This window comes from Telopea speciosissima, chromosome 5, assembly GCF_018873765.1.
Source record: "Telopea speciosissima isolate NSW1024214 ecotype Mountain lineage chromosome 5, Tspe_v1, whole genome shotgun sequence".
In the NCBI taxonomy this organism is placed as follows: Eukaryota; Viridiplantae; Streptophyta; class Magnoliopsida; order Proteales; family Proteaceae; genus Telopea; species Telopea speciosissima.
In genome coordinates this window covers 61738330-61760251 of record NC_057920.1, presented here as the reverse complement: position 1 = coordinate 61760251, position 21922 = coordinate 61738330, and the positions used below count along the sequence as shown (strand labels likewise).

General features: G+C 39.8%; 3 protein-coding genes across 3 annotated transcripts; all 3 read right to left on the bottom strand.

The window, feature by feature from the left end:
- Positions 1 to 3658: 3658 nt before the first annotated feature.
- LOC122663198 (RING-H2 finger protein ATL32-like) lies at positions 3659 to 4900 on the bottom strand. The gene has a single exon (XM_043858901.1). The coding sequence runs from the start codon at positions 4898 to 4900 to the stop codon at positions 3659 to 3661; it is 1242 nt and encodes a 413-aa protein (XP_043714836.1).
- Positions 4901 to 8658: 3758 nt separating this feature from the next.
- LOC122663197 (E3 ubiquitin-protein ligase ATL6-like) lies at positions 8659 to 9624 on the bottom strand. The gene has a single exon (XM_043858900.1). The coding sequence runs from the start codon at positions 9622 to 9624 to the stop codon at positions 8659 to 8661; it is 966 nt and encodes a 321-aa protein (XP_043714835.1).
- An 8192-nt stretch (positions 9625 to 17816) lies between these two features.
- Positions 17817 to 18857, bottom strand: LOC122663196 (E3 ubiquitin-protein ligase ATL6-like). The gene has a single exon (XM_043858899.1). The coding sequence runs from the start codon at positions 18855 to 18857 to the stop codon at positions 17817 to 17819; it is 1041 nt and encodes a 346-aa protein (XP_043714834.1).
- Positions 18858 to 21922: the final 3065 nt, after the last annotated feature.

Here is a 21922-nt window from a genome sequence, read left to right as displayed (position 1 = left end):
TTGAAAACTGAAACCGAGTGTAAATCCTAGAAACCGAGGGGCTCGGGACAGTTTTAGTCAAGGTCGGTTGCGAGATGTGGTTTCTAAAACGAAACCGAGTGTAAATCCGAGCTCCACAGGGGCCTTCTCGGGAAGGTAATTTCGGGTGGTTTCTTGCGGTCCGAAACCACATGTAAATCCTAGCTAACCGGGGGCTTAGGAAGGTCTCTGCGCAAGGGTGGTTGCGGTGTGGTTTCTCAGTGCAACCACATGTAAACCACATACCGTGAGCCGAAAATTGAAAGGTTTCTCACTAGGGATTCATTTTCCAAGGGGTTTAAAGGTATGGAGGCTTCAAGAAAGCTTCCTCCTAGGTCCATTAGGGTTCTAAGACTTCATTAGGTCCATGTAATCCCATGGATTTAAGAGGAAAAACAAAGAGAACCTAAATTAGGACATAATAGGGTAGAAACCTTAAATTTCTTAAATGGAAAGAGATTACTTAGGCTTAGGACTTGTAATGGAGTGAAATAACTCCACCATAGTCTAGGTTTAGAGGTTCCATCGATTCCTTGGGCTCCAAGAGAACCCTAGGTCGAATCTCTCCCATTTCCCAAACCTCAAAACTCAAAATAGATGAAGAGATGTGGGTTTCAATGGCTTACCTTCCCCAATGTAGAAAAGCTCCACGTAGAGGGCTCCACAAGGTGAGGTTCCAAGCCTTCAACCAAGCTTTTCCATTCCTCCTTCTCCTTTTCTCCTTCCTTCTTTCTTCTTTCCTTCTTTCTTCTTTCTTCTTTCTCCTTTCTCTCCTCTTTCTCTCCTCCACGATTTAGGTTAGATGGGAGAAGAAATCAAAATGAATGCTTCTCCCCCTTTGTCTTATTTATAGAAAATGGGTCTTGGGTCCTTTAAGTTAAATGGGTAGATCCAAGATAAATGGGTCATTAGGCCAAATGGGTAGTTTAAGTTAAATGGGTCAAGAGGGCTTAATGGGTTGACCCATGGTCTTATTTAGGAGTAAAGGAATGGGTTAACCCATCTTTGGGTCAAATAGAGTCAAATGGGCCCTCAAGTTGAATGAGCCTCTTAACTAAATAGGCTTGCCCACGAGGTTTCAAAATAGAAAAGAACCCACTTGGGGATGGGTCCATCCACCATGGAATTATAAGCTCATCACACGCTCCCTTAAATAAGTGGGACCCACAAATAGAATATTCCCAACTCAACTAAAATAGCCCTCCAAATCTTGACTCGCACTTCGAGGGCATCGAGGAAAGGATAAATAAATAAAATTAAGGGCTAGAACTTACTATTTCCTTGTCATGGTTTGTCCCCCATGACCCCGAATAGTTTCCTCCATAGGTAAACCCGCTTGGGTCAAAATTTTGTAGCGGGTTTGACCACGGTGAGAACAGACTCACCGGCATACGTGGCGATGATAACCACACGTCACGGGGAAGAAATAATAATTAATTATGATCCGGGGTGCGGGTGTAACAGTGTGCATTGCATTATTATTCAAATGTGAGCTGTTATGAATATGATAGTATGCTCACCATTGTATCGGGCTACGGTGCCGGGTGTGCCGGTATCGGAATCCCAATTTATTTAATCATGAAAATTGTTATATGCCATCCTGATCTGTATGTGTCGTGCCGTGGTGGTACCCGGGTATTAGATGGAATGGGACGTTGATGCACCCGGAATACCTCTCGGGACAATAGGAGTTGCATATAGTATATCTGTGGCTAGGATGCTTGTTCCCTTATGCTACAACCCTTGTCAACAGGGGTTTATGTGTTGGATAGTCTGAGTACCCATGGTCTATGGAGGTAGGACAGGCCAGGACAGGGGTAGTGATGGCTATCGGGGTCTGCCACTGGGTGGTCATGATGGCTTCTACCGTGATAATTGAGGTTTCACTGTGGCAATAGGATAAGTGACCCTCAGTGTCTCCCGAGTTATCACAGTAGCATACACTTGACCGATAGAATTGTGTGTTAGGTGAAACATGAATCTAACATTTGCATGCATCATTCTGTTTGATACTGATTGTATGATGTATGTGCATTCTCTTTTGTTCCCCCACTAGCTAGTGTAGCTAACCCCGTTGCGCAACCCCCTTTTAGCTGTTATGCAAGAGGTACTACTCTTGATGAGCACCGTTGGATGCGAATCAAGTGGAGCCAGTGGCTATGACTTGGATGTAGATGTACACCCAAGATTTGTGCCCTTGGGGTAATTATTTACTATTTAATTTATGTATTAATTCCACAATCATGTATAAATTGTATGTTTATTTATAGGAGAGATTGAATAGTTACAAACACTGATATTGTATATGTGTTATCATTAGAGAATCGATGCTCTATAATTTCACATGTTTTAAAATTAAATTTTGTTTCCACTAACTCTGTGATTGGAACGATTTATTCCATTAGGTACGTTCCTTTCTGTGGTCATATTGTGATGACAAGGTGGACTGTGGCTCGGGACACTGTATCTGTGATCCCGGTAGGTATTGAGACGATGTGTGGTTGTCCTAGTCACCCCCTATTGTGGTAAATTATCTTACATCGGGATGGGGGCGTGACAGTTAGTGTGGGACGTTAGATGTTAGTTTCAGGGAATCTAATGACCAAAATGCCCTTGTGATATAAACCCACCAAAATTAAAGAGTAAAGTAACCAAATTGCCCTCATCTTCCCCAAATCGTTTAGGGTTTGAAACCGAAAATCAAACTCTAAACCATTTGAGGAAGATGAACCCTAAAATCAATGAATCTAGCTGAGTGTCCAACTATAAGTTGTTGGAGTCTTAAAATTGCCCAATACCAGAGTCAAACAACCAAACTGCTCAGATTTTCATCTGTAGAATAATGTAACAGGTCTTCTTAGTGACATCTTTTAAGGTGTAAGATAATTTGTAATTTCAATTTTTCTTTGTAATGAAAAGTTTTTGTCTTTTAACATGTGTATTAAAAAATGCTGGATATAATGAAAACTTTTGACAATGACATTATGGTAACTATCGCTCAAATTATTTTGAAATTTTCTTTTCACCCTTTGCGTTAAATAACTTTTGGGAGTAAGACAAGGGGCAGATAATAAGAAGGTTACACATTCTGTTCTTAATGTGAACCTATGACAATTTCATACATAAGACAAAAAAAAAAAAAAAAAAAAAAAAAAAAAAACACAAAATTGTCTTTCACAAGTAGATATGTCATTTCATAAGAAAGAGGAGACAAATAGACACAAGGAAGCGTTAGCATACATTCAAACAGATGTGGAACATTATCCATATAAATGATAAATTTGTTTGACTAAGTCTAAATATCACATTGGTAAACATTTTTGCACAAGGCAAATTATGTTATTAGATTTATAAATTTCATCACATATATATACATCATTGAACATATTTGCAATTGTATAAAATAAAAAAATTCAATGATACGATTCCATCATTTTTATGATATTTTTTTTCATATATTTTACGTGTTTTTTATTTTTTTATTAATTTATACACATATTTTGTATTTAAAAATACAAAGACGTGATCCATCCAGGTTAGGTTTGAGGCTGAGTCAACCAGATGGGGAAAAAATGTTGTTAGAAGAATTAACGCAACAAAACAAAACGAAGGTTGTTGCGTGGGGCAGCAAAAATGATGGTCAAATTTGAGAGGGAGTCCATGACGCCACAGTTTCGTGAGCAGCTTTCGTGTACACTCGTAACGGCGACCAAAGGGGTTTAGGACGAGAAGTTACCGAAGCATCCCCTTCTGCTGTCATCTTCGGTGACCGAGGAGAAGTGGCTTTCATGAAGAAAGGCAGTGTCATCGAGAAGACCCGGCCTTCCGGTTTCTCTCCCATCGATTTCCCTCCTCTACTACTGCCTTCACCGGTTGTCCGGGAACCCTTCCCAGGACTCACTAGCACTGGGAACGCCACCATGCTCCTAGTCCGGTTCACCTGCCTCATGTTCATGATTTGCTTCCTCATGTCGTCCGGAAGCCGGAGGGTGAACCGCTCAACGTTTTCTCCCGGTTGAACCAGCGAGTGTCCCGTTGAATTAGACCGTGGAAATCTCCCCACGTAACTCGGCTTCGTCGATCTCGCTGGCCGGTTCTGTATTAGTGTATCAGTAATTACCTCAGGTGCCACTGCCACCACCTGTGGTTCTTCGCTTAGTACATTAATGGAAACTTGCTCGTTCTCTGCCTCCACTGGTTCCGATGTTGGGATTTCCCCATCCGAATCATCGCCTTCTATGTACTGTACCGGTACCATAGTTTCAGGTGTTTCACCCGATACAGGAACGAGGTTAGCTCGGCAGACTGGGCAGGTTGTGCGCTTAGATAACCAAGCATCAATGCAGTCAGGATGGAAGACATGGTCACACTGGGGCAGCAATCGAATCGTATCTTCGTCTACGAACTCGTTCAAGCATACGGCGCACTCCAGAGCTCCATTTCCCAATTTGTGGTCCTTCACATGTGAGTAGGCGAAGATTGGAAAAGTCTCGATCACGGCCGGGTCTAGCCCTCGATTTCCCCTACGTGATATTCGGCCATCCACGCCATTACCGCGAATGCTTTGATCGCTTTCGGTCTGGGAGCCCTTGTAGACGCAGAAGGAGATGAAGAACAAGATAACAAAGGAGCCAAAAATGAAGACGAGTCCGATGTTCACCGAAAAGGTCAAATTGTTGGTCGCCGAAGGGTCGGAAGTGTTGGTTAAGCCAGAGGGAACGACGGCGGGCGGTTGACTACTGCTCTGTGCAACGGCGTAAGGTAGCGACCGGAACATTAGGAACAAATAGACGGAGATGAGTACATTTTGGGCTGCTAGACTACGCCCAAACAGGACAAAGAACGAAGGGTGACTATGCTTCTCCATCAATTCGTTCCTCATGAGCGATAACAGGAACTGATTTGCTTGCCTACACTTTCTGTTTCTTTTTATATTCTTCCAGGTTTTTTTTGGTCTATATTGGGTGACGAAAGACCACGTAACCCCCATTTAGATGCTAGCCCTCGATGATGTAAGCATCTGCATCACATACAAGTAGAGCCGTTATCAATCGATCTATCGGTGTCCAGATTTGGCATGCTTTTTATTTTTATTTCGAATCGATTTTAAGAAATGGTCAACAAATCGATTTCTGGTCACGAAATTGAATTTGTTTTGATTGCTTCAAATTAAAATAGGGAAAGAAGAATGCTACCTCGACGCATGCGGTGTACGTGTCGCCCTTACGTCTAGACATAGGCGTGCATAAAATGACCGCCATGCTTTAGAGAATTTTCACATTTCCATGGGTGCACGCCAGTCATTTCGAGCATCCTCGTGTCTAGACGCAAGGGCAATGCACTGTTACTGGTTAAGCCTGATTTCAGTTCTAATCCAAAAAGTATTGTAGTGGTTCTTTGGCGGACCGTTTTGCCTTCGAAATGAGCCAGAAGGGCCAAACTGTGTGGATGTAGCCTTCCTTCTTGGGGGTGAACCACATAAAATCTTGTCATGTGTGTGTGTGATTTCTCTTTCCCTTTGTACTTCTTCTGCAAAATTGCCGTTCTACTGCGTTGTTTTTTCTAACTCACTGCACTCACCTAGATTGCATTCTTTCTCCCATAATATTTCAAAAATAAGAAATTTATTTGGTAGTTCAATTTTTTAGGATAGATTTTTTATATTTCTTTAAGAGTGGTGTTGGTTTGGTTTGGTGTGGTGGGGTGGGGTGGGGTGGGGTCAGCGGAGGTAGTGGTGGGGACAAGAGTGGGGCTGGGAAGGTGTTGATGGCCTGGTGGTGGAGGTGGCAGTGATGTTGATGGCGGCGGCAGGGCGGTAGTGGTGATTGCAGTGGTGGTGGCATGGTGGTGATAAGATTATCAAGAGAAGTAGAAGGGTGGTGTTTTACTTTTAGCATGAAAGTATTGTTTTGCCCATCAAATTAACCATGTGTTCATCAATTTTAATTTCAAAACTGAAACAATATATAAAATCAAATTAAATAGCTTTCAAAATAAAAATCTCCCCATGAAATTGAAATAGAAATCATGTCAAATCAGGCCTTCAATACCGTTAGTGTAGAAGGATCCAAAACCTCGAGAGCCTACAGTCCCTTCATGAGTTGCAAGTAGGGATGTAAATGAATAGCCAAAATCCGTTTTCGTATCCATGGCCGTATTTATTTAGTACTATTCAAATCCATCCGAAAGCTAAACGGATATGGATACGGATAGACTATAGCTACCCGAAAAGCTATATTTACATGTAAATAGATAAAATATCCGATCCGTATCCGTGTCCGTGTCCGTTTAGCACTATCTGAATCCGTCCGAAAGCTAATCGGATGCGGATGCGAATATATCACTATCCGAGCTGAATCCGATCCATTTACATCCCTAAATACTCGTATTATTCACGTATCCAAATATTTGAATAAAAAAGACATGTATTTGTGTATTAAACTACAGATACGGTAAAAATGCAATTTTTATAAATTGGAGTATTAAACACGTCAATACACGTATTAAACGTATTATACGCCTTACATTCTTTGCTTTGAAAAAAAAATGAAAGAAATGCAGCAACGCGATGAAAATGAGACATAAATTCCCTGAACTCTACTCATGGTTGCTGATAGCAAATGGTTCGTGTCACCAAAGTTTGGAATGACGAGTTTCAGGGCTTCAAAAGTACGGAATCGATCCATCTGATGTGAAGGCCTGAGATAGGTGATTCAAGAATTGAGGTCGCCCATGATTTTCAGGATTGGGAAATTGATCTACAAAAAGGGTTATGTTAATCCAGTAGAGAGAGTGAGAGAGAGAGAGAGAGAGAGAGAGAATTCCAAAGAAGATAGAGTTAAGAGAAAGAGGAAGACCGAGGGTTGCACAAACTGAGAAGGGTGGCGGCTAGTTGGGTTAGAGAGAGAGAGAGAGAGGGAAAATAGACAACCATAATCTTGCATAAAAAAATTAATAAATGGAATGAAAAGGGCGGCAGCTAGGTTGGGTTAGAGAGAAAGATATGGGAAAAAAGAGGATTGATTCTTGTATTAAAAAGGAAAAAAAAAAAACATTAATCAACTAATGTTAATCCTTTTGATTAACTAATGTGAATTAAAAAGAGACTAATTAATGGCTTAAAGAAAACTAATTAAATAATCTAGTTACTTGAACTAATTAAATAATCAAGCTACTTGAAGTAATTAGATAATCAACCTACTTGAACTACTTAAAAAAAATTTAATTAAATAATCTAACTACTTGGATCCATTTGGGGTCCTCTCCCATGTTTGATAATGTAGAAATATTTTTTCTAAAGATTGTTGCGAATGGATTAACTATTATATAATTATAAGGGAAATGAAAGAAATTAGCGGGAGAGAAAACGGACTAAAATCCTCTATAATGTGGACATCTTACGATGCACTGCAATGCGGGCTTGAGAGCTTGACTCGTAAAAGAAGCTTCATACAACGGTGCGAGCTCGATGCAAGGCAACTCTTTTTTTACTTTCTTCTCGAGCTCGGCACTGTTGGATGTCGCATCATCCATGTGTCTAGCTCTTAGACCCGCACTGTAGTGTACAGTAAGATTGGGGCATTGTAGAGGAATTTTTTTTTTCTAGAGAAACACCCATTTCACAGAGAAAGAAGAGTCTCTTACTCGGTCAATATTTTCATTCTTACTTTTACACCTTTTGTAGAAAGGAAACTTAAATTCTCCACTCAGAGTTTGATTTCTATAATTTCTCTTTGGAGAAAAGAAGCCGACTACCTCCCAATAAGTCAAACATCTGGCAACTTCGTCCATAAAACCCCAAAATCATATTCTATTTTCTCTCTTTTTTTTTATTTTTTATTTTATTTATACACGTAACAATTTCGTTTTCAAAAAAGAAATTTTCTTTTTCAAAAAAGAAATTAGTTGCTAAACTACTTACTATTCTATGGGAGTCTTCTAATCTAAGAATCAAATAGTAATCTTGACGAATTAAATTCTATTTTTAAAAACCAAAATCGAATCATTTTCGGTTCAATTTGCTTTTAAATAGTGAAATGAATATTGCACTTATTTGACACATTTTCTATTCACCTTTTGACTTAAAAACTTTTAACAGTAAGACAAGGGCAGGTAAAATGAAGGTTACACGTTCTATTCTTAATGTGCACCTATGACAACTTCATATATTAAAAGGAAAACCCAAAACAACTCTATCCATTTTTAATATGAAAAAAAAATAAAAAATAAACACCACAGTTTAGTCAGCTTTAGTGCACACTTGCAATGGCGATCTAAGGGGTTTAGGACGAGGAGAAGTCACCGGAGCATCCCCTTTTGGTATCATCTTCGGTGACTGAGGAGAAGTGGCTTTCACGAAGAAAGGCGCTGTCATCGAGAAGACTCGGCTTTCCGGTTTCTCTCCCATCGATTTTCCTGCTCTACTATTGCTTTTACGGGTCGACCGGTAAACCTTCCTAGGACTCAATAACACTGGATATACCATCGAATTTTTTTCGTGTACGGTTCCTTGACTAGTGCGATTTCCTAGTTCCTCTTACAAGAGGAGGGTGGATCCCACCTGGGCAAACTGTTCGGTCAAGTGCCCCGCATGGATCCCACCCCCTCTTGTGAGAAGAACTAGAGAACCGTAGACGATAATTATCCGCATACCACCATGCTCTTAGTCCGATTCACCTGCCTCATGTTCATGATTTGCTTCCTAACGTCTTCCGGAAGCCGGAGGGTGAACCGCTCGACATCTTCTCCCGGTTGAACCAGTGAGTGCCCCGTTGAATGCGACCGTGAAAATCTCCCCGCGTATCTCGGCTCCGTCGATCTCGCTGGCCGGTTCTGCATTGGGGTCTGATTAATTACCTCTGGTGCCACTGCCATCACCTGTGGTTCTTCGCTTAGTACATTAATGGAAACTTGCTCGTTCTCTGCGTCCAATGGTTCCGATGTTGGGATTTCCCCATCCGATCCGCCTTCTATGTCCTGTACCGGTACCACCATAGTTTCAGATGTTTCGCCCGGTACAGGGACGAGGTTACCTCGGCAGACTGGGCATGTTGTGCGCTTAGATAACCAAGCATCAATGCACTCAGGATGGAAGACATGATCACACTTTGGCAGCAATCGAATAGGATCTTCGTCTTCGAATTCGTTCAAGCATACGGCGCATTCCAGAGCTCCATTTCCCAATTTGTGGTCCTTCACATGTGAATAGGCGAAGATTGGGAAAGTCTGGATCAAGGCCGGATCGAGCCCTCGATTTCCCTTACGTGATATTCGGCCTTCCACGATATTACCGCGAATGCTTCGATCGCTTTCGGTCCGGGAGCACTTGCAGACGCAGAGGGAGATGAAGGACAAGAAAAAAATGGCGCTAAACATGAAGAAGTGTAGGGTCAAATTGTTGATCGCCGACGAAGGGCTGTAAGTGTTGGTTATGCCATAGGGAACGACGGCTGGCGGTTGACTACTGCTCTGTGAAACGGCGTATGGTAGCGACCGGAACATGAGAAACAAGTAGATGCAGATGACTATATTTTGGCCTGCTAGACTATGCCCAAACAGGCCAAGGATCGAACAGTTACTATGCTTCTGCATCAATTCGTTCGTCATTAGCGATAGCAGGAACTGATGCTCATGCCTACACTTTCTGTTTCTGTACATTCGCTTGAAATTTTTTTTCGGTATATATTGGGTGACCAAAGACCGCGTAGATCACACTAGACGCGTTATCAATCGTTCTATCGGTCCCCAGATTTGGTATAATTTTCATTTTAATTTCGAATAGATTTTAAGAAATAGTTAACAAATTGATTTTTGGTCAAGAAATTGAATTTGTTTTGGTTGCATCAATTTAAAATAGGGAAAGAGATTGTTACCTGGGTGAGTGCAGTGTGCTAGCATTGCACCTAGACAGAAGGGCACATGAAATGATCACCGTGCACTTGCGAATTTCCAAAATAAAAATATCTCCAGGAAATTGAAATAGAAGTCACATCAAATCAAACCTTCAGTACCGTGTGTAGAAGGATCCACAACCTCGAGAGCCTATATTTAAGGATGTCAATGGATATTTGAAATTATGTATTCGATCCATGTTCGTATCCACTTAGGAGAATCCATATTCAAAAGATCACTATCCGAAAACTAATTGAATCCGTCCAAAAATTAATAGAATATATCCGAATCTGTATGAATGGGTTAAGAACATGATAATGCCACTATTCGACCAAATTCAATCCGTTTATATCCTTACCTGCACTCCCTTCTTCTCCTCATGAGTCATGATTTGCAAGAGTATTTCTTTGGTGCAAAGCCCCCTCAAAAAGGCCCAACTATATTAAGCCCAGGGGCGGACAAACTGTTGAACAATCACCAACAATTCCTCAGGAAATGAGTCGCAAGAGTGAATTCCTCTGATTTGGCACCCCTTTCTACGGGTCAATTAGAATAGAAGAACAAGCATCTTTGTTATGTCTTTCTATACATCACTATATGGAGTGAAGTAAAATGTTTCACTAATTTTTTCTTAACATTGTTTTCTTAATTTGAACAATTGATAAGATATGGGTACTTATGTAACTTCGCATATATGAAAGACAGGTGGTTTATAGGGGATAGGGTGCCGAGACTAGAGAGGATGGTCGACAATGGCTCACAATAGGGGCAGTGGTAGGGCCAGCACAGGTGGTAGGGGAGGGGTGATGTAGGGAGTAATATACTTGAAGATGGGTGGTGCTACAGGTTTCGCAGCAGAGAGAGAGAGTGGATTAAAAATGACCACACACGAGTGTGAATCCAAAAACAAAAAAAAAAACAAAAAACCCTCTGACTAAACTCAGATGTACGTGAATCCAAAAAAAACTCTATGATCGAGTTTGACCATTTTTTATATACTGGGCGAGTTTATATGACTCTTGATCAGGTTCGAACTGACTATTTGACTGAGTCAAAACCTAATTTTTCCATTATGATTTGGATAATCAAAAATAAATAAGTAAATAAATGACAGAACCAATTTGATCAGTTGCACATGTCACATTTCTTTTTTTAGTAAAATATTCTTGGGTTTATCTGTTAGTAACCATAATGGTTACAAGGGACTATTGTAACCGTTTTTTTCTTCCCTTCTTCATCTTTTGAGCCCATATTGAATTAAATTTGGATACCATATTGTATTAAAGTTGCTATCCAAGTACATGTTTTCTTGTTTCTCGCTCCATTTGCTACCTTATGGTGCTTTTTGAATTTCTATTCCATTGCTATTTTCTAAGGCTTTTTGAGAACACCCATTTAAGAAATTTCTGGTTCCTATTAGATGAGCCGCTTTGGAAGTGTTTCTCAGATAACAACTCGACTAATTTCTCAGTTTTCCTCTTGCAATGAACCTCTTGGATAAAAATCAATTGAGAAATTAATGGGTTTTAGCAATGGACGAGAGTTTTGGTGGCTCATTGACATCACAAGCTCCTTAGCCCTATTTTTAAGTGAAATTACATTTGTTCTTGTTGACGCCATGATCTTTCCTCCGGTCTAGTTTTGTCCAACGTAAACTTGCACAACAATGAAACCGGAAGATAGTGAGAGTTAGCTTTCCCAGGGGAGATTTATCCAATGCCTAAGTCAGATCTCGGGGTCAAACAACGGTTAACTGGACCGGAAATGGAGGATTTGGCTTTAGAGCTTTCCTCAATGACCAAAAACCCACGGTTTTGTTCTTAAAGCCCCTCACCTTCATTCCTTCTATTGTCCGTTATACATCTGGTTCTATTCCCCAAAATGCCCTTTTGCCCTTTTTAGGGTTACGTAGTCTCTAAGATAGGTTGGCGATCCGATCTGAGGACCGTTAACTGAGTTGTCAATAGTTGTCAGTAATAGTGCCTTTGGTGGTCCATGTGTAAAGTTTGCTTGCTCATGCCTTTGGTGTGAGATCATAATTGAGAATCCAGTTGGACCGTGCATATTTCTTCAAGAAAGGGGGGAAGAAACCGTTCAAATGACTCTCTCTCTCTCTCTCTCTCTCTCTCTCTCCCCCTCCGCAACTCCCTGGCCCTGCCTCCACCCTCCTATGCAACTTCTCTTCCAAGACATCTAGCTGATATTTCTTTTTTACCTTTATCATTAGTTCTTACATAAAGGTAGAAGAAACGGTTCGAATGATTCTCCCCTGCAACTCCCCACCCCCGCCTCCACCCTCCTTTGCAACATCTAGCATCTGTCTGCGGATCAGGGTCTTTTCCTCTCATCACAAAATTACATTGTTAGGAAACCTGATTAGTCCATTTCTTCTCTATTTGAGAGGTCATTTACCTTCTCTGTTCTGTATCTTCGTGAAAATGAGAGATGAATCAAGCCCAAGCAAGCACTCAACACCATCATGCTCTCCTTTGGTAAGGTTCTTGGAAGCCAAGAACAGACCAATTACGGTGACCTTTAACCTGAAATTAAAAGCTCACAAAGCCTAAGACCTTCATCGAGACCTCTGCAACTCTTGTCATCACAATCAACAACATCATTGTCTCAACGATCACAACTTTCTTCGAAGCCGCTGCCCTCAAGGACTTCAGAGTGAGAGGAAGTTAGCGTTACCTCCGGATAAGGAAGATGATAGTAAAATTACATCTTTAGACACTCTAAGTACATGACAACTTATTGGGGGCAAAAAAGTATGGTTACAAATTCTATGGTCAAGCAAACTCACCCAATATTCTGTACTTATTTCTTCTTAACAAAGCAAAAGGAAACTTTGTAATCATAATTGTATTACCAATTTAAAAATATGTCTTATTGGTAATTTTGATATTCAACATAATCATAATTTTACTTTCTAATTTCAAAGGATTTGGATGAAAAATAAAATAAAACTTCATAACAAATTTAGTTCAGCTTTCTGGGTGAAAGCCTCAAAAATCGCTTTGCCAATTCCTAGCACGCCCCGTATTTCATAAACATTTTATAAAGCGTGTTAGTGCATCCAACAAGCTGAAAAGCCGTTGCGCACTAGCTTGCGCATCCATTTTGAAGCATACTCGCTTCGCACGCCCCTAAACGAGTTTTGGTTTTCTTCGCTCCTTCGTTTGTGATCTACGACAACCCTCCGTTTGCTTAAGCATGATTTGAAGTTAATAACAGAATTTGAGGTAATGATTAATTTAAACAAAGTTTCTTTTTATTTTTGATTAATTTTAACTTTGATTTTTTTTTTTTTTTATAATTTCCCTTACAACTAGACAGAGTCTAAAGATTGTTGTGAATGGATTACAGTTATATAATTATAAGGGAAATGAAAGAAATTAGATGGAGAGAAAACAGACTAAAATCCTCTACAGTGTGGACATCTTGCGGTGCACTGCAATGCGGGCCTGAGAGCTGGACACATGGAAAAAGCTTCATCCAATGGTGCGAGCTCGATGCAAGGCAACTTTTTTTTTTTACTTTCTTCTCGAGCTCAACACTGTTGGATGTCGCATCATTTATGTGTCAAGCTCTCAGGCCTGCATTGCAATGCACCACAAGATTTGGGCATTGTAGAGGATTGTTTTTTTTTTCAAAGAAAAAAGAGTCCCTTACTCGGTCAATATTTTCTTTCTCACTTTTACACTATCTATAGAAAAGAAACTTAAATACTCCACTTAGCTTTACTTTCGATGACCGACAATTGTTTTATATTGTCAAGGTCAACCACCATCTATAAGTTGTTGGAGTCTTAGAATTGCCCATTACTAGAGCCAAACAACCAAACTTGCTCAGATTTTTATCTGTAGAATAATATAAGAGGTCTTCTTAGTAACATCTTTTAAGGTGTAAGAATATTTGTAATTTCAATTTTTTTTAACATTTTTTTTTCTTAGTAATGATAAGGTTTTGTCTTTTAACATGTGTATTGAAAAATGCTAGATATAATGAAAACTTTTGACAATGACATTGTGGTAACTATCGCTTAAATTATTTTGAAATTTCTTTTCATCCTTTGTATTAAAAAATCTTTGGGAGTAAGACAAGGACAGAAAAAAAGAAGGTTACACATTTTGTTCTTAATATGAACCTATGACAATTTCATACATAAGAAAATAAATAAATAAACCACAAAACATCTCTAACCATTTTTTTGTATGATAAAAAAACATAAACACCATAGAAATTGCCTCTCACAGGTAGATATGTTATTTCATAGGAAAGAGGAGACAGATAGACACAAGGACGCGTTATTGCATACACTACGCAATCGGACATGAAACATTAACCCAAACTTCTAGCTTACAAAGGGCAAGCAATTTTGATAATGAATGATAAATTTGTTTGAATAAATATAAATATGACATTGGTAAGCTTTAAACACAAGACAAGTATAAAAGCTTACATTATTGAACATATTTGCAATTGTATAAAATAAAAAATTCAATGATATATACATGATCCATCATTTTTACGATGTTTTTTTCACTAATTACGTGTGCACCCCTGCTTTCCAAACTAAGTACCACTATAGTCCTCTAGTTAGACAGAAACGTTATGTTATAATGGATCCCAATTTTTGAACATTGATGGACCATTCTGCCCCTTGATAGGTAGAATGATAAAAATGCCCTTTCTTGAAAAACAAAAAAAAACCTACAACTCATCTTCCCCAAATTGATTGTGGAAGATGAGTTGCAGGTATTCTTTAACCCATTTGTACGTTTGGCCATTTGCATGGGCTGAATTTATCTCTCTCAAGCTTCTCTCCATCCTCGTACCAAGAGATTTTCAGCAGAAGATGAGCTTGCCACAAGATCACAGGGAAAAGGACCAAGAACCAGAATTAGAGAGAATTTAATAACCCGAACAAAACCAATCTGTTGACCTGAAACTTTCAACTATAGGTTATGTTTAATAGGTAGAGAGGACATGCAAAATCTGATTCAAAGTTGGATAGTGGGATTATAAATTATAACGAAAACCTTCTTCAACTAGGAAGCCTAGAAAGTGCAGAATTGATAGGAAATTGTGAGAACTCAAATAAGAAATCGATTAGGAATTCAAGTTGAAGATTTAGCAGTAAAACTATATTCAAAACATCAAGTGAAATCGATTTTTAAATTAAGTAGAAGTTGAGTTGAACTAGGAAAATCAGATCTTTTACTAGAACTTGGAGTTCAGAACAAAAACTGAAACTAGAAAACTAGAAAGGCAAATTGAAATCCGAATATGGCAGAATTTTAACCAATAATAAGGCTTTAAGACATTAACCAATTATCAATTTGAAACAAGACAGAACAATAAAACCAAAGATGAAGAAATTGAGACATTCTAATCTGAATTCATTAGAATGATAAAGAGAGAGATAGATTAAAGACAGAACAACAAACTAGATTAGAAATCCAGCCAATTTGTAGGCTTAGAATCCACACGGGTATGGTTTGAAACCACATAACCAGATGAATTTTCTGCAAAGGGTTAAACCTTAAAACCCCCGGTTGCTTTACCAGAATCTGAGGCCGGCAACATGGTCACCAGAGGACGGACGTCGTTCGCCGTGTCCTTCTGAGGCCGCCGCCTCCTGGTTCGGCCACCGCAAGATGTGGCAGTGGCTTTAAAAAAAACACCCTAACCCGTCTCTGTTTTGCAATTTGGGGAAGGAGGAGAGGGAATATTCCCTCTCTGATTCTTTATTCTTATAAAATTAAAAAAAAAATGATTTTTATAGGACCAATTTTTTGAGGTCAAATTGGTCATTCTACCCTATCAAGGTGAAGAATGGTCCATCAATGTTAAAAACTGAGATCCGTTATAACATAATGTCTCTGTCTAACGGGAGGGACTATAGTGGTCCTTAGTTTGGAAAGCAGGAGTCCTCATGGAATTAGTGAAAATTCAAGGGGACACCTATAAGTTTAGCCATTTTCAAAAGGGCATTTATAAAAAACCCTACAAAAAAAATGTAGTTGGAAGAATTTACACGACAAAACGAAGGTTGGGGGGAGGGGGCAGCAAATATGAGAGTCAAACAGGTGAGCGAGTCAATGACGTCACAGATTCGTCGGATCCAAATCCTCTACTTCCAAAGCTCGTACTTCCATCCTATTTCCAGCAACTCACAATGCGCCACCTGGCCTCACAAGCATCCAACGGATGATATTGAATATATTCAAAATATTTTGAAAACCTCATGAGATCCTGTTTGAACCATATTGAACCTCAAACCAAACTCACCCGATCGATTCAACTCATCAATCCAAAGCCATTTCACTTACATTAAACCCAAACCTCTCATTGACCTAGGTTTCAGATCGTTTAGGAGAAATCCTGAAAATTCCCAAATCCTCTCCATCTCTCCCTTCTTCTCTGCTTCCACCAGATCGGGTTAGGCTTAGCCTTCCACAAATTTGATCACAGTGTTAGCTCCATAATTTGTTTTGGGGGACAGCATTTTTGTCTACATCTTCCCATGGATTTCAAGCCGACGCAGACGAGCTCTGCTGCCTCTGAGAATCTTGAACATGAAGCATATGATAGAAAGCCCTATTGTTGTTATCATGTAACATTTCTTCCGCCTCCATTTGTCATAACAAACAGAGGTTCCGGCCCTCTATTCCTTTTTTCTTTTTACTTTTGCTTTATAAGAAGCAAAGTCTAATCCCTCTCTCTCTCTATCTAATTGCAGGGAAATTGTTTCTCTGCAATTACAAAGTTTCGTGTCTTCAATCTTCAAAGTCAGTGGCACATTCACATTCATCGATCCAAAAGCTCTATTTTGAGCCAAGTGTGAAAGGCAGAGCCCCTGTGTTCATGCTTCCAAAGTTGGGTGCTTGCCATTGGCTTCTTTGCAAATGGAAAGTCAAGGTTTTGGACTGCCATGGTTTATTCGAAACATATTTAGGAATACATCAACCATGAGTAGAATAATTTCTCTTAAAACTCAAAGAGAAAACCATAAGAAAATACAGGTTTGTTCTCTCACTAATTGGGTCTTTTGCTTAACACCCGAATTGATGGCTGAGAAAATTTCCAAAAAGGGTGGAAACCAAAGTTCTCTTAACTCATAAATGGAAATGGTTTGTATGTAAATTGGAATGTGTGTGTAAGCTAAGCATGACATCCAATCACAAATTAATATGACATCCATAGCTTTAGACTACTGGCAACAAAAAATCTTTAATCTAAACTTTCTCCTCATTTTTTCTCTCAAGCTTTTGAATCATTTCAACAAATCAGTAGCAGGAAAGAATCCGCCATTTTCTCTCGGATTTAAGAAGAAAAAAAAACACAAATTTCTCATGAAATGGTTGCAACTCTTCTGTTTTTGTAGATAAATGATTCATTCTAATTGTTTTTTTTTTTCCGGAAATTACCTAGCACCTAAATCCCTAAAATCATTGTTATACTATGTTTCCTTGGGCTTTCTTCACGATGGAGGATGAAGAGCAGAAGAAGTTGCAAAAACGGCTTTCGTCGCACCTTGAGAAACGCAGTTGCAGATCCGGTGGAGAAGCCTCGTAGTAGAGCAGCCGAGAAGGAAGAAGAAGACGATGGCCCCAAATCGATTTGAAACCTACGCAGATGAGAGGTTTGGGTTGATGAGCCGAACCGGTTGGGTGGGTTTGGTTTGGGATTCAATGTGATTCAAACAGGATCTCATGTGGTTTTCAAAATATTTTGAATTTATTCAATATCATCTAAATATCATCCATTGGATGCTGGTGAGACCAGGTGGCGGACTGTGAGCTGCTAGAAGTAGGATGGAAGTATGAGCTTTGGAAGTAGAGGATGTGGATCAAGATTCGTCAACTGCTTTCTTGCACACTCGCAACGGCGACCAAAGGGCTTTAGGATGAAGAGCAGTTACCGGAGCAAGGCAATGTCATCGAGAAGACCCGGCCTTCCCTTTTCTCTCCCATCGATTTCCGTCCTCTGCTACTACCTTCACCGGTCGACCGGGAACCCTTCCCAGGACTTACTTGCACTGGGAACGCCACCATGCTCTTAGTCCGGTTCACCTGCCTCATGTTCATGATTTGCTTCCTCACATCGTCCGGAAGGCGCAGGGTGAACCGCTCGACGTTTTCTCCCGGTTGAACCAGCGAGTGTCCCGTTGTATTCGACCGCGGAAATCTCCCCGCGTAACTCAGCTTCGTCGATCTCGCTGGCCGGTTCTGCATTGGAGTCTGATTAATTACGTCTGGTGACATTGCCACTGTCACCACCTGTGGTTCTTCGCTTACTACATTAACGGAAACTTGCACGTTCTCTGCCTCCACTGGTTCCGATGTTGGGATTTCCCCATCCGAATCATCGCCTTCTATGTCCTGTACCGGTACCATAGTTTCAGGTGTTTCGTCCGATACAGGAACGAGGTTAGATCGGCAGACAGGGCAGGTTGTGCGATTAGATAACCAAACATCAATGCAATCAGGATGGAAGACATGATCACACTTGGGCAGCAATCGAATCGTATCTTCATCTACGAACTCGTTCAAGCATACGGCGCACTCCAAAGCTCCATTTCCCAATTTGTGGTCCTTCACATGTGAGTAAGCGAAGATTGGAAAAGTCTCGATCACGGCCGGGTCGAGCCCTCGATTTCCCCTACGTGATATTCGACCTTCCACGCCATTACCGCCAATGCTTCGATTGCTTTGGATCCTGGAGCACTTGTAGATGCCGAGGGAGATGAATAACAATAAAATAAAGAAGCAAAACAAGAGGACGAGTCCGATGTGCACCGAAAAGGTCAAATTGTTGTTTAAGCCATAAAGAACGACGGGTGGCGGTTGACTACTGCTCTGTGCAACGGCGTATGGTAGCGACCGGAACATGAGGAACAAATAGACGGAGATGAGTACATTCTGCATCAATTCGTTCCTCATGGGCGATGGCAGGAACCGATTCGCTTGCCTACACTTTCTGCTTCTTTTATATTCTTCCTGGTATTTTTTTGTTCTATTTTGGGTGACCAAAGACTATGTAGGCCCCATTTAGATGCCAGCCCACGATGATGTAAGCATCTCCATCAGATTTGGTATGCTTTTTATTTTAATTTAGAATCGAATTTAAGAAATGGTCAATGACCAGAAATTGAATTTGTTGTGACTACATCAAATTAAAATAGGGAAAGACAACGCTATCTTGACGCATGCGTTGTGCTGTCCCTACGCCTAGGGCTGTAAACGGGTCAGTTTTGGCTCGGATAGTGCTATATTTGTATCCACATTCAATTAGCTATCGGACGGATTCGGATAGTGCTAAACGGATACGGATCGGATATTTTATCCGTTTACATATAAATATAGCTTTTCGAATAGCTATAGCCTATCCGTATCTGTATCCGTTTATCTTTCGGATGGATTTGGATATGCTAAACGGATACGGACACGGATACGAAAACAGATTGCGGCTTTTCATTTACACCCCTACCTATGCCTAGGTAAAGGGTACACAAAATGACTGTCATGCCCCAGAGAATTTACGCATTTCCATGGGTGCACTTCAATCATCCTGTGCATCTTTGTGTTTGGACGCAAGGGCAACGCACTGTGTTATTCGTGAAGCCTGATTTTAGTTCTAATCCTGAAAGTACTTTTAGTGATTCTTTGGTGGACCGTTTCCCTTTCGAAATGAGCCAGAAGAGCCAAAATGAGCTTTGCCATTAGCTTCCGGGGATGACCTTCCATGCCGACCTATTCTGACTTACGTTTCATTACAATTGGATCGGTTCGGCAAATACTTGACTTGTTGAGGGGACACGTGGCCGAATGTCATTGGCTGGTCAGGAATAGGTATATCAGGATAAAAATCAGTTGAGAAATTAATGTGTTTCAACAACGAAAGAGAGTTTTGATGGGTCATTGATATCACAAGCTCCTTAGCCCTATTTTTAAGTGAAATTACATTTGTTCTTGTTGTCAGGATCTTCCTTCCTCTGGTCCAATTCTATCCAACGTAAACCTATACAACAATGAAACCAGAGGACAGGGAGAGTCAACATCTTGGGACATGTCCCAGGAAGATTTCTCCAATGCCTAAGTCAGATCTCGGGGTCAAACATTGGTTAATGGGCCCAAAAACGGAGGCTTGTTTTGCTATTCTCCTACAATGTAATAAAATTCATTTTCAAAGAACTTTGCTCTTTCCCCTTTAAAGAAGAAAGGTTTTATTCAAAGACCCAATTATGCATTCATCTCTCAACTTCCTCAAATATCAAGCAATTATAAACCGGGCATGGGCTTAGAAATGCGAAGCCCAATCCTAGCTTTAATTTCATTAGTGATTTAACTCAATCGACTATGATACTGTTATAAAATCTTTAGGTCTATAGCCTTTCCAGAGATGGGCCTGGCTTCCTATTGCCGCTCTTACTGAGCATGTAGATTGGGCGTCTGTTCTCTGTTGTGTGTGACTTGGGCAAGTGTTGAATCCTGGCTGAATGTGGTTCATGTTTGGGCTTCTTTTAGGTCAGTTAAAGTTTCAATCATGTCTTCGATATGGAGTTCTTCTTCTAGCCTTCTGAGCTTTTGAGTTTCAAGTACATTTTAATTTCGATTGGGCTAGCGATGTTACGGATCGTCGGTCTACAGTAGGTTTTTGCATATTTTTAGGATCTCATTGTATGATAAAAAGCAATCGATTGGGCTATTGATGTTACAGATCGTCACTCTACTGTAGGTTTTTGCATACTTTACGATCTCATTGCTTAATAAAAAACTGTCTGTTGTGTTTTGGTCTAAGATGAGTATATCATGTTGGTACAACATCCAAAATTATCTGGCTACGAAGAATTCTTCTTGACATGGGTATTTCCTTGTCTCCTTCAACTCCACTCTTCTGTAACAATAAATGTGTTATTCAATTAAGGCTTTATGAAGTATTTCATGAAACAACAAAGCATATCAAAATTAATTGTTACTTTGTTCATCACAATTTTGGTTAAGAAACAATTATTTTGCCATACATTTCCTCATAACATCAACATGCTGATATTCTTACAAAGGTTCACACTATGTGTGTCTTCAATTCCTTATATCCAAACTTTAAATGGTTTTCCATCCATCATCTTAAGTTTGAAAAAGTTTTGGCTGTATTATTAGTAATATAGTATATGCATGTAATATTCTTTTATTCTCTTGCGTAGTATAGTCTTTCTTTGTAACACTTGCTATGTATAACTACAAATCTTTTGTATTTATTCACTAATAATTGGAACAATAAACATATGATTTTGTCCAAGCTTCACAGATTGTTCAGCTACTTCAAACAGGGTTGTAAAATCTATCATTGAATTTGTGACACCCAAGAGACGGCATAGTACCGGCCTGCCCGGAGATTGTTGAGGGATCCCCACTAAGAGACGATTTAATACCAGGGGGATTTGGAGATTGGTGAGGGAGTATAACTTAGTCCCACATCAACTAAGAAGGGAGATCATGAGCTATTGATAAATAATAGCCTCCTCTATTTGGTATGATGCGTTTTAAAGACGTGAGACATATTGGGCCAAAACGAACATTATCATGCCAAGAGAGGGGCTAAGTTGTTATAGAATAACGTGATTTTACTTTATTCAGATACACCAATGCTTAGAATATTAATTTATTGCATTCCTACATCAAACCCTCCTTGTTCCTTCTTGTTTTGGAAGTGTTGTTGCATTGGTTTGTTCTATAGAAGTATAGGACTGGACTGCAATCGATGGACATACAAAATATTCCTATCCAACAATTCTTAACTGAGGGTCCAACTATAAGTTGTTGGAGACTTGGAGTTGCCTACTATGAAAGCCAAACAACCAAACCGCTTAGATTTTCATCTGTAGAATAATATAAGAGGTTTACTTAGTGACATCTTTTAAGGTGTAAGATAATTTGTTATTTCAATTTTTTAAATATTGATTTTTTTCTTAATAAGGATAAAATTTTGTATTTTAACACGTGTATTT

Coding starts and splice junctions, on each gene's coding strand:
- LOC122663198 (XM_043858901.1), bottom strand. CDS start 4,900: ATGAGGAACGAATTGATGGAGAAGCATAGTCACCCTTCGTTCTTTGTC.
- LOC122663197 (XM_043858900.1), bottom strand. CDS start 9,624: ATGACGAACGAATTGATGCAGAAGCATAGTAACTGTTCGATCCTTGGC.
- LOC122663196 (XM_043858899.1), bottom strand. CDS start 18,857: ATGAGGAACGAATTGATGCAGAATGTACTCATCTCCGTCTATTTGTTC.